We start from the raw sequence: 16,440 nt of genomic DNA, 5'->3' as shown, positions 1-16,440 counted from the left end.
AGCCCTGCAGGAGATTGAAAGAGGGTGGGGTGGGGGGACGGGGGGGGGGAGGGAGAAGAAGAATGACTTTCATTTAGATAAAATACAGAAAATTATTTAGCGAGAAATGAAGAGCGATGAGCCTCATCCAGCCTCGCCACACAAGTGAGCACACAGCCACCCCCTGCCTCCTCCTTTCTCAGCCCTCATCAGTATCTGCCCCCCTCCCCAGTAAACACTCTCTCATTCTTCAGGATAATTTCAATACATGCACAGCTCCTTTGCTATCCTAGAGATAGGGCTGGGGTGGAACCTGGGACCTTCTGCATGCAGCGCAGGTGCCATGGGCCTTCCCTCAAATCCTTGGGATCAGGAGGAAAGGACTGCCCTTCTGCATGCCAGGCAGGTGATCGGCCGCAGAGTTAGACCCCAGCCCTGCATCACACCCACATATATCTCCCCCCACATCCTTCCCTCCTGCAACAGAGTGGGGTGTGTGTTTTAAGCTCATAATGTAGATTGAGTTCTTCTAACTTTGCGTTCCCAGACGTCATTGGACTACAACTCCCATCACCCACGACAACTGAACTGACACAGGAAGGTGGGAATTGTAGTCTCACAGCATCTGGGGAGCCAAGGGGGAAGAACTCCCCCCTGGATTATATCTGGCGTAAACCATAGCTCCTTCCGCACGGTCAAGAGTGGTTCATGCCCTGTGCCTAAACAAGGACCAGGATTCATCAGCCTCGGTGGGGCCGACCACCCCAAGGAAGCAAAAAAAGAATTACCCACAAAATGACATCAATCCCTCTGGAACCTCCACGATTAACACAATTTATTCTACGTGCCTTTATTTCAGAGCAATTTCTCCCCAGTTGGTCTCCACCCCCCTCTTCTCTCCTTCAGTTGGCTTAAATACTGTAGAAAGTTCTCTTTCCTGTGCTGCTCAGCCCTAGAGAATAACTCAGAAAAACCACCCAAGGGAGGAGGCCTTAGGGAAGTGGGTTGGTGAGTGGGGAGAGAGAAGCAGAAATCCATTTTGGCTCTCTGCGAGAGCATCTACTGCTTTGAGAGGTTCCCCTCTCTCCCTGCATTGCAGAAGGTTGGGCTAGATGGCCCCTGGGGGTCCCTTCCAACTCTAAGGGGCCAAGATTCCCACCCCTGCCCCCTCCCGCCTTTGAAAATCCCAATTTCTCTCCTTTTTCCCTCCAGGCTATGCAAAGAGGCTGCTCCTCCCCCTCCCCCTCCTTTTTAATTATAAGGAATGTGGTCACAGAGGGGAGGAGCTTGAAAACTCAGCTCCCCCCCCATGCAAAAAATGAGTGGGATCTCAGCCAATAAAAGGCCCAGATTTCTACACACACACACACACACACACACACACAGTCTCTCGCCAACACATACACACAGAGCTTTCTTCAAAAGAGGATGGGGGGGAGAGAGAGATTATAGCATTTTAAAGAGAAACACAGTTTGGGACCCCCACCCCATCAGAGGACACCTTTTTTCCCTTTAGCTAGGGGCTTGAAATATTGCAATAATTGGGCTGCCTCCAATGCTATCCTACCAGGTTGTATTCCAACTCAGAGAATTGTGGAGTTGGAAGGGACCTCTAAGGGTCTTCTAGTACAACCCTCTGCAATGCAGGAATCCCAGTTGAAGAATCCCGGGTGGATGATCATCCAGCCTCTTTAAAAACCTCCAGTGAAGGAGAGTCCACCGCCTTCCCTGGGAGTCTCTTTCACAGCCAAACAGCTCAGTTCTACTCAAGAGTAGACTCACTGAAAAAAGTGGATCCAAGTTGGTGATTTGTGTATTCCAATTCAATGGTCTTTACTCAGGAATAAGACTAGCATTGAATCCCACCCAATGAAATGGCTGTATCAGGTCCATTAATTCTAATGGGTCTACTCAGAGTAAAAGGATATACCGGTAAGACCATAAAGAAAGCCTGCTGGGTCAGGGCAATGACCCATCAGCCTCTAGTCCTCGAGGCCAACCAGACGCCCCTTTTGGCAAACCTGCAGGCAGAATCTGAACTCATGACTCCTTTCCACTACTGCTGCTGCACATTCAGTTGTTTAGGCAGACAAGAGCCACTGTGGCAAACAGGAGCCCCAGATGGCCTCCTCCTCCTCCTCCTCCATTAATTCATCCAGTCCTCTTTCAAAGCCATCCCAGCCGATGCCCATCACTGCCTCCTGCAGCAGGGAGTTCCACAGCTTAACCCTGCACCATGGGATCCTCTCATAGATGGCTGCTGGGGACCAGAGAGAGTCCTCATTATCCTACAGCCAAGGATATCACCACATATTCCCCCCAAAAGCAAAAATCTGCACCAGGCCAAAAGCCACCTTGCCCACGATCCTGCCAGCCTTTGTGGCATCCCGGGGTAGACTACCACTGACAGGGGAGGCTCTATTAGCATGTTGCAGTGGCACAAGGAACCTTCATCTTCCTCCATTCCACTGCAGATGTGGCACAAGGCAGACATCCCCTGCCCCACTCAGCTCTATTCTGCTGGCATTCTGCAAGCCAAGCACCTTCCCTCTTTCTGTTCAAGGTTTCACCCACCGATGTCCACCTACAGGAGTTCAAGCACAACAGACTCCAGAACAGGGCCCCAGAGCTTTTGTACATGCAGCACATAGAAAGGGCTTGATTGCGGCTGAGAGGACCACACAGGTATAAACACACACACACACACACACACACACGCTAGAGAGGCAGTGTGGTGTAGTGGTTAGAGCATCAGACTAGGGCCCGAGACTCAACAGGGTTTGAATCAGGAATAACAGCTCAGCTGGTAGAGCATGAGACTCTTAATCTCAGTGTTCTGGGTTCGAGCCCCATGTTGGGTGAAAGATTCCTGCACCAACAAGGTTGGTCTAGAACTCTAGATGATCCTCGGGGTCCCTTCCAACCTTACAATTCTAAGACATCCTCCCACTTGGCCATGAAGTTCGCTGGGTGCGACTTGGGGCCCAGTCACTATCCTTCTCAGCCTGACCTACCTTGCAAGGTTGTTGTGGGGGTGAAATGAGGAGGGGGCAAGAACCAGCCATGCTCCACCTTCAGCTCCTCAGAGAACAAAAGGAGGGATATCAGCGCAATAGACGAGGCTGGTAAAGGTGCGGGGAACCTGTGCCCCCCAAATGCTGCGGAACTACAACTCCCCCCCTTCCACCCCCAGGAGCTGTACAGAGTGCCAAAGCTTCCCCCACAAGCCCTTGGCAACCGCATCCCACCAGGCCGGGGGCGGGGAGGCGCTCAGGAATCCAGCTACGCCCCCCCACCCCGAATCTGCAGAGGCGACGACAGAGGTACTGCCATCGCCGCTGATTCAACTGCCCAGCAGCGCCCCCCTCCCCACCCCGACCCCCAAACCGGCACCAGGCGCTCTCACCATCCCCCCTCCCTCATTTGCTCTCTTCTCCGGCCCCCCACCCGCCCCCAAGTTTTGGTTCATCCTCCTTTGCAACGAGCCACACTCCATCCCACACCAACAGCGCCCCCCAGGCCCAAATCTTTTCCGGCGTGCGCCTTGGAAAGAATTCTCCCCCTCAGGCTGGATTGGGAGACGGAGACGGGGGCGGGGGGGGGCTTGGGTGCCTGGGAAATCCCCCCATCCCAACCTATTCCGCCCTCCCACCCTCCTCCTCCCCCCACTTAACATCTTCTCCTCCCCTTTACATGTTTTTAACTTTCCTGCAGGCTCCAAAAATGAAAAGGGGAGGAAAAAAACACAGTTCCCTCCTCCCACTGGGATCCCTCAAACATCTCCCCCCACGCGCGCGCCCTGATCGAATCACTTTCACTTTTTCCATCTCTCTCTGCCACCCCCCACCTACCCGCAAATGAAACCCTTTAAAACCCTTTCGGCCTTAACTTTTTCCCCACATCAGCCAAAAAAACCCGGAGTTTGGCTTCCAAACAAAACCAAATGTGGGGCGGGTGTTAAATGGAAGAAGGGAGGTGGGCTTTGTTTTGGGGGTGGGTTGGGAGGGCTGCTGGCTCGTCTCTCTTTCTGGATGGAGGTTACTCGCGAGTCAGTATCTCCTCCACCACCACCCCGCAATCACACAGAGTTCAAGGCTCCTTCCTCGCGAGTAACGCGGTCTTTCTAAGGCTGCAGATTGCCAGGGAGCGAGGAGAATCGGAAGAAAACGTGGCTGGATCCGCCGCCTTCCTCAGCCACGATGTACGAGCCTAGAGGACCGAGCCACCGCTCTGATCCCGATCCTACTTTGGGGGGGGGAGTGGGGGGGCTTCATCCAGTTAACCTCGCCCTCGCGGAGGGCTCCAAACAGGCCCGATCCTCTTTCCCCCGATCCTTTAAACGCTCGTTTGGCTCCCGCCCCGGCCGCAAAATCGGGACCCCCGTTTTTAAAATACCTCTCCGCCCAAAAAACCATCAGCTTCAGCGGAGTTTCCCCTCCTGTTTACACCCGTTGCAAACCCGAAGCGGGGCCAGGAGCGACTCTCATTCCTTCCGCCCGTCCCCCCACCAAACTACCCTCCTCGGAAGCAACGAAGCTCATCCCCCTTTCAATCCGACTGCACCCCCTTTCAACGATTAGCATTGCAAATCCAGACACCCCCCCAAAAAAACAACAACCCGTGGGAACGACTCTCTCCTTTCTGGGGGTGTCCTGGGATCCGCTCCACACTTTTCCTAAAGCTCTCCCCACCTCCAAGTTTTTTTCTCCAGGAGGGGAGCGAAAAATCTCGCGCAATGAACGAAACAACCCAGTCTCGGTTCTGCGTTTCTCGGCGCTGCCGTCGAGGCGCAAAACAAGCGAGAGAAAAGTCTCTCTCCGCTCCGAATTCGGCTCCGGATTTACCTTGGGCGAAAGCGGCGTCGGCTCCCGTGAAGACCCAGAGCACGGCCAGGACCAGCATCGCTCCCGGAGGGCCGGCCGGGGTCCGTCGCTCGCTCGCTCGGGGCTCCGTCGTCCGCCCAGCAGCACCGCCGCCACCAGCAAGTCCGGCGGGGGACCCGCTCCGCTCCGGCTCCGGCGCCTCTCCTTGTAACACAAAAGGCGGAGGGAGGCGGAGGAAGGAGGAGAGAGGGAGGGAGGGAGACAGAAAGGGAGAGAGGGAGGGGAAGAAGGAGCGCGCCGGGAACCACTTTGGGATGGAGGGGGGAGGAGGAGGAGGAGGAGAGAGGGAAGCAGGCAGCGCCGGGGGAAGGGAGAGAGGCGCTCCGGATTGGCCTCTGGGGGAGGAGCAGGCGGAGGCGGCGGCGAGGCTCAACGCGCTTCTCCAGCCAACTTGGGCAAAGTTCTGGCACGTGTGGATGCGGCTAGGGCGGGGAGGCCCACCCCCGTCGGGGCTCCGATCCGGGTTTGCTCCCGTGCAAAGGCTCCTCAGGCGGAGGCCTTACAGATGAGGCTGTTGGGGATGGCGGCGTTCTCAAACCCGGCGCCCTCCAGATGTGAGGATGACCGAAGTAAAGCGACTCTAAGGGTCATCCAGGCCAGCCTCACGGAGATGCCATGGGGTTGGATGGCAAAGGCAAGAACGTCAGGAGCTGAGGGATGATGAATTCAGCCTCTGGGCTGGCAGCCGCTGGCCTGGGTTTCAGGGGGCGCTGGTGGTCCTTCCCTTCCTGGAAGCTGGGGTTTATCTGCATGGGAAGCAGATGCTCTACCTGCTGAGTTGCCCCTTTCTTCCAAAGAAATAAAGTAAAACTCTAGTCCTCATGGGTCTAAGTAAAGGGCTGGTTTGAACAGGAGCCTAGGAAGCTGCCTTCCTGGGTGGGAGGAAATCCCATGGATCTCATGGCAGCTACTCCTGAGTAAGCCTGAAAGTTCACCAGCGGGGAGTGTGGGGCATGTCCAATTCTCTGTGCACATTCTCGCACAAAGCGCTCCCTGTGCAGATCAGCTGAGGGCCAGTCTGATGACCGGCAGGAAGGAATCCTGGCAAAGCAGGAAAGCCAGGCCTACATTTCAAGGGTCAAGGTTTGCCTTCCTCGCCCATTTGGATCCAGAATTGGCCTCCACAGTCACTTACGGACTCACTGTTAAAACCATGTTTATGGAAGACAATCTTACTTGGCTACGAGGGATCGCCAAAGAAGAACTTGAGAGCAAAGTACCTTCTCGATGTTTATTACATGACTGCTCCACCTTGTTTCTCCAAGCAGCTCAAGGCGGCCTACAAACTTCTCCCCTCACCCATTTTATCCTCTCAACAGTCCTCTGAGGTTGGTGAGACTGGCCCAAAGTCACCACAGTGAGCTTCATGGCCGTTTGGACCTGGGTTTCTCCCAGATCTTAGCTCAACACCCTAACCACTACACTACACTGTCTTGCTTGGAGTGGGTGGCAACCAGACATAGGGGTTCAAGTCCAGGTTCCTAGGCCCATTTACTTGAGAGTAAAGCTCCTTGATGTGGCTTGATCAGAAGGTTCGTTAGCTTTTTGGGGAAGGAGAAACCATGGTTACATTCCTGAGCTTCCTGGGAGTAAGTCGTCGCCCCCCTACATGCTTAAAAGACGCCTGGGATCTGGCTCTCGAGCCCTGTGTCGCTTTCAGACAGGAGTTCCCCGGATCATTCGGGGACGGGTGTCCAGGCGCCATCTGGGTTGTCGAAATCTGAGAAGTTTAGTGATGACGGGCGTCTCTTGACGACTCTCCAGGCATCTCTGAATCACCTCCAGAGGCCAAGGAGGCAGAGAATTAAGACAAAGGTTTCCTCAAGCCACCCCAGCTGAAGGCAATTCAAAGTTTATGTCTTTCCTTGCAAAGGCAGTTCTCTCTCTCTCTCTCTCTCTCTCTCTCCTTCCAGGGGAGTTTCTGCACAGCCTTCCTGGTACTTTGCTGCTGGCTTTTCACCTCCAAGGGGCTTCCCTGGTTCTGGGACCAGATGCCCTCTGAACTGGGCAGCTCCTGGAGGCCCACTTTCTCCTTTGCACCTGGAGGATGACTGAGGTGCGCATGGAGAGAGCATCATTGAGCCTGTGCAGAGTATCTCACATCTGGGAGAGGAAAGGGCCAGATTTTAAGGCCCACCCCTTCTCTCCTTGCAGCGTTGAAGGCATCTCACCACAGGCAACAGCAGAGCGAGAGAGCCTGTGGCCACCTCCTTACCTGGGCAATCTCATCCAAAGGTGGGTGTCCCTGAAGGAGCACCTCCACCCCCATCATCCAGCTCGGACACTGAGGTCCTCCTTTGAGGGTCTTCTACTGGTTCCTTCCCTGCAAGAAGTGAAGTTACAGGGGACCAGGCAGAGGGCCTTCTTGGCAGCCAGATGTCGAGGAGATAAAGAGTTACATGATTTTTAAAAGACACCCGAAGGCAGCCCTGTTCAGGGAAGCTTTTAGTGTGCTTTTAGTAATTTTTGTTGGGTGCTGCCCCCAAGTCAGGCCTCGAGTTGAAAGACACCCGCCCCCTTGCACACACCCACACACATGTTGTGGTGTTCAGTACGACAAGCTACCACAAATCTGAGCCATGCTAACAAGGCCCTGATGTTGGCAGAGGGCCAGCATGCCAGTCAGCACTGTTCCCACAGGGAATCTGCCCACCAGTGGAGGACCCCTCCCCACAAAAAACCCTCACCACACCACTAGATTCCAGCATCTGCCCTCCCATGTGCTGCTGGACCTTCCCCATGTTTCCCTTTGGACCCATCCCAAAGTTCTGCCTGCCACCCGCCTGGCTGCTTGGCATATGTCCCACCTTTTCTCCAAGAAGGTCAGTGTGCCAGCCAAGGTTCTCCCCATTTCATCCTCTAACCACTAGGCAACACTGCGCCACGTTCCTCCGGGCTCCCACCCGCTACTCTCCCCACCCCACCCCTCCAAGAGGAAGCATCAAAGGGACGTCTTCTCTGAAGCGGCTGACCCCCTCCTGCCCCGTCTCGCCGCCTCGTCTCGCTTCCCTGGCTATTGGCTGGCGGGTGGCGGGGAGAATTCTGGATTTCTCCTCTAGTCTGCTTTGCCCCAGGCGGTGGTCTCCATGGCAACGCGGCTGCATCTCCCCCCCCCCGCAATCCCCACGAAGGGTGCTTGGAAAAGGCAGGCAGGCATGGGGAGCAGAGCGGAGATTAATACCCCCCCGCCTGCCTATTGGGATAATAAGCCACCCTGGAGGGGGCAGAAACTTTGACCTTCCCTTTGAACTGGAAGTTAGGAAAGCGCAGGGGGTCTCTGGAAGCTCACTGCTGCTCTCTGGTGGCCAGAGAGGGGCATGGCGGCCTCTGGCGGGAAGCAGCACCCAAGGACCGCTTCGCTCGTGTCCACACGCCCCACCCCGAGATCGCGCGGGCGGCTCCCCTCTCTCCACCACCCCGAAGGATCCTGGGAAGTGTAGTTTGTCAGGGATGCTGGGGGTCGCGGCTCTCTGAGGCGGGGACTACAGTTCCTGGGATTCTTTGGAGGGAACCAGAGAGCCGTTGTGTATGTGGCAGCCCTCTCCTCCTCCATTAATTTGCCTAATATCCTTTGTTAAAGCCATCCAGGTTGGTGGCCATCGCTGCCTCCAGTGGGAGGGAGTTCCACAGTTTCACTCTGTGTGGCGTGAAGAAGGGCTTTCTTTTCTCCACCCTGAATCTGCCAACATCCAGCTTCGATGGATGTCCACCAGTTCAAGTGTTAGGAGAGAGGGGGGGGGGAACTTTTCTCTATCCACTTTCTCCATGCCAGGCACAATTCTATGAACTTTTATCATGTCTCCTGTTATTTGCCTCCTCTTATTCCCCACCCCCCGCAAAGGATCTTGAGAAGTGTAGTTTTTCGGGATGTTGGGAACCACAGCTCTGCAAGGGATAAACTCTTGGGATTCTTTAAATGTCTGAAATCCTGAAGAGCCTCTGCCAACCAGGGATGGCCAAAATCACTAGATGACACCTTCCTGCATTTCTGTTTAAAGCAGCCTTTCCTTTTCACCATGAGGACTGGAATCTTACTTCAGCATAAAGGGAAGGGCTGCAGCTTGGCGGTCAGAGCATCTGCTTGGCATGCAGAAGGTCACAGGTTTGATCGTAGGCAACATCTCCAAGTAGGACTGGGAGAGACCCCTGAGCTCCAAATCCCGAAGAGCTACTGCCGGCAGTGCTGACAAAATTGAGCTAGGTGGGACCAGTGGCTTGGGATATTTTTAAGGCCCCTTCCTATTATCCTCCTGGCTTTTGTAGTGCAGGTAGAAGGGAAGAGGAGATTGTTCAGCCATGGCCCTTGCATTCTCCCACTGCCCAGCACATGTAATTAACTTTTTAATTCATTGGTAAATCAATTAACAGCCAAGTAGGGGGGCTGCCTTCTCACCAGAAATGAGCTTTCTCTTTCAGACTAAATCACAGAAGATGGAGCCAGCTTGTTTTCTGCTGCTCCAGGGAGTAGGAGCCAAGCAAGTGGATTCAAAATGCAAGGAAGGAGATTCCAACTAAACGTGAGGAAGGTGGCGGACCCTCCTTTGTTGGAGGTGTTTAAACAGAGGTTGAAAGGTCACCTGGCTGGGATTCTGTAGCTGTGCAGATGGCTGGGCCAGATGACCCTTGAGGATCCCTTCCAACTCTGCAATTTTGGGATTAAATGAAATAAGCTAGACTTTAAAAAGCATGACAAAGAAAAAAGGCCTGTGTTATAGGCGGTCGCCCTTTGATATAGTTTAGAAAGGAACACTCATGAGACCCCACACCCCCTTTCACAGAGAAACTGGCTTCTCGCGCAGGCAGCAGATGGTCCACGCTGTCTCCTGGCAAAGGAGCTGTCCGAAAAAGCAACATAAACCCCTCAACCCTTTTTGTTGGTTTTCTCCTTGAGCAAAGCTGCTCCAGAATGCCATCCTCGCATTCTCGCACCTTGCGCTGGGGAACGTGGACATCCTAGGCTCCCTCGCCTTTCCTGTCTCGCCTCCTTCACATGGATCTTGGACCAGCAGAGGGTTATTTTTAGACAATTAGCTGTGTCAGTTGAACTAAGTTAACAGGTGAGGCAGGAATAATTTGCTCGAGGGAAGGATGGGGGGGGGAAGGAAAGATGACGGAAAGGTTCGCTCTACAGAAGATGAGCCAGCAGATGAGGGCCTGTTCACACAGCCACATGGGAGACGGGTGGGCAACAACCACGTTTGTGGTAGGCTGACCATCTCACGGGACCACGCTCGGAGGCAGCAACATTTGCTTGAAATGGCCAGAGGGGAAAGGGCTCTTACATGCTGGCTCCCAAACAGAGGCTTCTGGTTGGCCACTGTAAGAACCAGACACTGAACTAGATGGACCCCCTTTGGCCTGTTTCAGCAGCTGGGCTGTATTTATAGGGCCTCCAGGTCCAGAGGCAGTCTACCTTAGGGGCCTTTGACCCCTGTGAGGACAGGAGGCTGGACTAGACAGGCAGTTGGGAAGATTCAGCAGTCCCACCTTGGGTACTTATAGAACCTCCCAGGCCAAGGACAGTGGTGGGCACTTTGCCCACCTGTAGAGGAAATGTGGGGTGTTTCTGCAAGCTGCAGCAGATAAGAGCACATCATTGCCTCATAAGAGGAGCCTTGTGAAGGCCTGGGATTCTGACTCAGATGCTGAACCTGAGGGATCCCAGCCTGCACAGGATTCCCCGCCTCCAGATCCAGCTGAGCGAGGGCTAGGGCAGGAGCCTGAAGGGCCCTCACCTGTGCTGGATCCTCAGGTGCAGGCATCAGCTGAGTCTGCTCTGGTCCCGGATGTGATGGAGGACCCATTGCCTGCAGGTGTCCCACTCTCAACCCCGTCACAGGAAGCTGAGACTAGCCACCCCTGGGTCCGGTAACCCACCAGCCTCTCCTGAGCTGCAGAGGCTCAGAGCAGAGAGGTGAAGGGAACTAAGTTCCTGCAGGAGGAGTGCTTGCCTCCAGGCCAGAAGGAGAGGCGGGTCACCGGAAGCCGGCCAGCCCCAGCCCCAAGTTGCTAGCATGTGCTTGCCCATGACCACATGCCTGCTCCTGACCTGGACCTTGCCCTGCTTCCTGCCTGGCTCCCTGACAGACAGACCCCCTGTAGGACTCCTGGACCTTGGACTGGACTTTGACCCTGCCTCACGGATTACTGACCTTTGGCTACCTGGATAGTCCCACGGACTGTTTACTGACCCTGCTGCCACCCTGCCACTGGACGTTGTTCCTCGCTGGTCCTGTCCCTGTAGTCAGGGACTGCCGTCTGTGGCCCCGCTTGGTCCCGGGTGAGTACCTGGACTCCCCACTTGGCTGGGCACCCCCGGGACCAGCACAAGCCTGCTGGGTCCTAGCAGCAACCCATTTAATGGAGCATCCAGTTCTCACGGTGGCAAACCAGATGCTGGTGAGGAACTTGGAATCTAGACCCAAGTGCAGCAGCACTTCTGCATTCTTTGGCTTCCAGCAACTGGTATTTGAGAAACATTGCTGCCTCTGACCATGAAGGCAGAGCAAAGCCATCCTGGCTAGTAGGCATTGATAACCCTCTCCTCCATGAATGTGTCTAATCCCCTTTGAAAGCCATCCAGGTCGCTGGCCACTGCAGCCTCCAGTGGCAGGGAGTTCCACAGTTTGACTATGCTTCCATCTGTCCTGAATCTTCCAACCACCTCAGCAGAGTGTTTGGGTGTTTTAAGCCCTAATTCTACACCCTATTTGCGCTCCACTTCAGAGTCGACAAACACTTTCCCGCAACAGCTCACAACCGAGCCCCCCTGAGGTCATCTGTCCGCACTTCCCCCCGTGTCCTTGTGTGAGCTGCCCTTTGGCTTTTGCCCCCTGGCCATTTCACAGAAGCCTCCCACTCCCCTCCAGCTGCTAGGTCCAGCTGTCATGGAGCAGTGAGGTAAGAAACGAGCAAGACTAATGAATGCAATAACAGCCACTTAAAATAAAGTATGTTTTATTAAAAGCAATAATGGCTCCTCGTGTCGGGGACGTGCCATGCGGCTTGCTGCCGGACTGAGAATGACAAATCGACAGTCCCGAGACCACTCTGCCCTTCGGAGATATCTGTGGACAAGAAATTGGCTGGCTTCCACCCCACGACTGAATATAAGAGCATAAGAAGGACCTGCTGAATCGGGCAATGTCTCATCTAGCCCAGCCTTTGTTCTCACAGTGGCCAGCCATAGGGGAAGCCCCCATGCAGGAACTGAGTGCAAGAGCAACTCTCCCCTTCTGGGATTTCCAGCAACTGATTGATGGATCGAGTTTTCTTACATGCTGCTTTTGCGAAACGAGCTGCGCCCCAAGTGGCTTGCGGCAAACATTCAAAACACTGAAATGCAGAGCATTGGAATGGCAAAATATTCAAAATACAGAGCAGTTCTGTAAATTCAGAAATGACAAAAAGCAACAATTTGGTGAACACAGAGAATAAATTAAATGTAACGAAATAATCTAGCTTAATTACATAAATACAAAGCAAAACAAGAGCTAACCATTTTCTGGCCCTGGTCTTGTTGCGCTGCAAGGAGCTTGGCCTAAATAAAGGAGAGAGGAGAGAAAGATGACAGGCAGCTTGCCTCCCTCATCCTTACTCCAGAGGAGACTGGTGGCAGCAGGAGGGCAGTGATGGTCAGCCTCTTCTCCACCCTCCTGGAAGTCCAGCTGCTGGTGCATGTCTTATTGCACTAGGATTCAGGAGCAGGACTGCCTTTGAATTTGTCCGATCCTCTTTTAAAGCCATCCCTGCCTCCAGTGGCAGCGAGTTCCATAGATTAACTCTCTCCTGCCTGCCCTGAATTTTCCAACACTGCCTTGCTTTGATGGTGTAGTACATTTCTGAGGTGGTGTGGGTTAGGGTTGCCTTCTACCATCTCACCCATCTAGCTCAGTGTTGCCAACATGGGCTGGCAGCAGCATTTCAGGGATTCAGGCAGGGAGCCTCTCCCAGCCCAGCCTGGAGATGGATTGAACCGGGGATGACCTTCTGCATACAAGCCAGGTGCTTGACCACTGAGCTTGGCCCCATCTGCAGAATTTATTGGGGAAATGGAGGGGCTTACTCCTTCCATCTTTTATATCAAGGCCCCAAGTTGGGTAGCATTAAAAGAGGATTGGGCGGATTCCTGGAGGTCAAAGGGCGACAGTAGCTGCCATGAGAGCCAACTCCTAGGAGCTGAGAGGTCTTCACCCCCCCTCAAGAAAATATTTGAGGGGGCTGCCCCTCAGTTGATGGGCATTGCCATTCAAATGGTGGGCATATACCACATCATATCATCAATTATGCAGGGCGGGGCTTGCCTGGGGCCCCCAATATTTTAATCAAGTTGGCACCCCTAGTGGCTACTAGACACAAAAGGTGTGTACTACTGTATTTCAGCAAATACTCTGAATAATACCAGTTGCTGAGAATTGCAAGTGGGGGAGAGTGGCTACTTTTGTGTTCAGGCCCTCCTCTTGGGCTCCTGGTGTGTGTGTGGGGGGGTCTGTTTGGCTGCTGCTACTGTGAGAACGGGGTGCTGGACTGGATGGGTCCCCCTTGGCCTGATCCAAAAATAATTCTAAAATGATAGAAATAGATTTTCTAGGCTAGAGAGAGGTTTTCCTCCATCTGGCATTAACACTGGAACTCGTGGACATCCAAGAAAGCTGAACATTGGGAGATTCAGGAGACATAACAGAAAATACTTCAAGCGGCACAGAGTTAAACTGTGGAACTCACTTCCGCAGGAGGCAGTGGGGGTCACAAACCTAGATAGATTTTAAAAAGGATTGGACAGAAGCCGGGAGCCGGTCTCACGGTCCAGAGCTGAGCGGTTCCATAGCCACCCTGCAGAGGGCAGTAGCGACACGCATTTCCCTAACCAATGGCACACACTGCCATTCCATGGGCAAAGAGAGAAACCGCGCGCGCGCGCGTGTGTTGCCCTCCAGAAGGCAACTCTGAATCGCGTTGCCAGTCAGGTGGCTTTCTGAAGAGGGTCTCTTTTGGGAAGGCTGGCGAATCAAATTAACCGGCTCGCCAGGCACAATTACGGGGGAGCCCGCGGTGTGAAATGCGCCAAAATTAAAACCCGCCGTGCAGGGAGCCAGGAGCCTGCTGCCACTTGCGCAGAGCTGACTGCATCAGGTGGCGGAGGAAACCGGGGGGGGGGAGAGAAGTGAGTTCATCAGCAGTGCCAAGAAGGCCCTCCGGCCCCCCGCTCCCATAATTCTCTTTCTCGCCACTTGCCGGCACTGGGCCTCGTTTGGGACTGGCAGCCTGGCTTTGTGCAGTGTGGCTCTCTCGCTTCCTCACAATAAAACACATACAGAGCCATAAAATTGCAGGGCCGGAAGGGGACCCAAGGGCCATCTAGTCCAACCCCCTGCAATGCAGGAATCACCTTGGGACACGGGCAAGAAAAGCAGGGATGCGGGTGCCAGGAAGGATAGAAATACAGTAGGTCAAAAGACAGCGCATTTGAATTTATTGCGCATACAATTCTTTATCGGGCCCCACCCCACTTAACAGCACAGCCTCCGCATAAACGCCGTTGTGCAATGTTTTAGGACCTTGGACAGCTCTGGGGCTTTAAGGACACCCACCCCGGTGCATTGAGGTGGCCATAATGTGAATGTAGTGCTTGCTACCCTCTCGGCTGATATGCCACCCTCCCCAACGGAGCACCGTCCAGGGCTCAAGAACGTAAGAGCAGCTCTAAATCAGGCCGTCCCAGTCGCTGGAAGCCGCAGGAGAGGAGAGCTCTTGTGCTCAGGCTCTCGGGCTTCCCTTCGGGGCCCCTGGGTGACCACTGCCAGAGCAGGATGCTGTTCCGATGGAACCTCCAGGTCTAGAGACAGTCTATCCCGATTCCTGGCTTCTTAGGGTCATTTGACCACGGTGAGGACAAGAGGCTGGGCTCTATGCTTCTTCCCCTTTGGCCTGATCCAGCAGCCAGACTCGTCACAGGGAGATCTACTCCGCTAGCAGAACCTCCATGCCCAGCGGCAGTCTACCCCTGATGCCAGAGAATGGGGGCCACACAACTGGAGAGCTGTTGTTGCGCTCAGGTCCTGTTCGGGGTCTTCCTTTTGGCGCACCTGGTTGGCCACCGGGAGAACAGGAGGCTGTGCTAGATGGGTCCTGATCCAGCAGGTTCTTCTTACAAACCAGAAGCCGGGAAGCCAGTCTGGGCTCTCTTCTCGCCGCCTGCCTGCCTGCCTGCCTTCCCTTCCCTTCCCTCCCCTCCCCTCCCTTCCCCGAGCGCCTCGGGCACAACAGGCTCCCCCCGCCGCGCGCCGAGCCCGATGAAAGCCCATCTGTGACAATCATCATAACAATCATGACGATATTTATACGGAGCCTAATGTCTCCGAGCATCCTCGAGGAAGCCATGCCGAGGCAGGCGCGGCGCCCGCGGCTCATTACGAGCAGCGCTTCGCCGCTCCGGGCGCCCGAGAAGAGGAGGGGGCGAGCGAAGGAAGGAAGGCGCTCATTACAGCTCTTCCTTCTCCTTGCCTCGCCAAGCGGAGCGGGGAGCGGGGGAGAGAGAGAGCTTATCCCACCACCCCTCCCCACACTGCACTTGGCAGCCGGGGCCTCTGTACTGTTGCCCCGAGGGGACAGGATCGTAGAATGGTAGAGTTGGAAGGGACCCCCAAGGGGCATCTAGTCCAACCCCCTCCTGCAACGCAGCTAACCTGGAGGAGGAGGAGTGGCGGCAGGTTTTGTGCCCCGGTGGAGAAAAAGCGCGGAGGAATCTGGCCCACGGGCTCGATGCACCGGCAGACAAGCTTCGTGGGATCAGTGGCGTCGCAGGCGCTGGTCGACCGGTGCTTTTCACAGCCTTCCGGCTCCCTGAACAAGGGGAAACAGGGTTCAGCAGGAAGTGGGATTTTCTATCCAAATAACGGGTGGGAAGCCTTAGGCCCCAAAGCGGGTGCAACAAATGCGAAGCAGAACTCTCTCTGTCTGGTGCCCGGGATGCTCTCCAAGCCACCGCCCCCCTTAGCCACAGCGCTTACCCCCAAGCCACGCCCCTCTCCCAGACCAGGCCCTCATCTTTAGGCCACGCCCATATCCAGGTCGCGCCCCTTACCGCTCTTGCTCCGCCCCTTCTTTGAGTGTGTTTTTACCTGGTTGGAATCTGTCCTTGAATGCAGACTCAATGCATCTTGCCCGCTTGGCTGGAGGATAGAGAGGTGGGTGTGTAAATTAACATATGTTGCCCCGCCCACTTTGCTTCTGGTCCTGTCCACCAGTGGCATGTGCCCCCCCCCCCGACTTGGCCGTCAAGCCTGTCAATGCCAGGCAGTTTCTGGCGCTTCTATTCAAACTGGTCCTGTATTCAGAATGGTGAGGACTAGAACCTTGTTTTGCTTTTGGCTGAAGGGCCATAGAACTGTGAGAACAGGATGCTGCACTATGATCGGTCCTTGGTTGGATCCAGTAGCCTGGCTCTTGTCGTGTTCTTATGGAGCCTCCAGGTGCAGAGGCAGTCTATCTTGATTCCCAGGTTCTATGGGGCTCTTTGGTCCCTGTGAGCAGAGGATGCTGGACGAGACGGGCCCCCTTTGGCCTGATCCGGGCTCCT

At 54.8% G+C, this 16,440-nt stretch overlaps 1 protein-coding gene across 1 annotated transcript in view; it reads right to left on the bottom strand.

The window, feature by feature from the left end:
* Window positions 1–5,068, bottom strand: part of KIRREL1 (kirre like nephrin family adhesion molecule 1) — a 94,186-nt gene extending 89,118 nt beyond the window's left edge. The window contains exon 1 of the mRNA XM_035098433.3: window positions 4,824–5,068. Coding sequence (XP_034954324.1) covers window positions 4,824–4,881 — 58 coding nt within the window. The 5' untranslated portion in view covers window positions 4,882–5,068. The remainder of the gene's footprint in view (window positions 1–4,823) is intronic.
* Window positions 5,069–16,440: the final 11,372 nt, after the last annotated feature.

This window comes from Zootoca vivipara, chromosome 16 (genome assembly GCF_965207765.1).
Source record: "Zootoca vivipara chromosome 16, rZooViv2.hap1.1, whole genome shotgun sequence".
Lineage (NCBI taxonomy): Eukaryota > Metazoa > Chordata > Lepidosauria > Squamata > Lacertidae > Zootoca > Zootoca vivipara.
The sequence above is the reverse complement of the archived record's forward strand: the minus strand, read 5'-3'. Positions and strand labels throughout refer to the sequence as shown.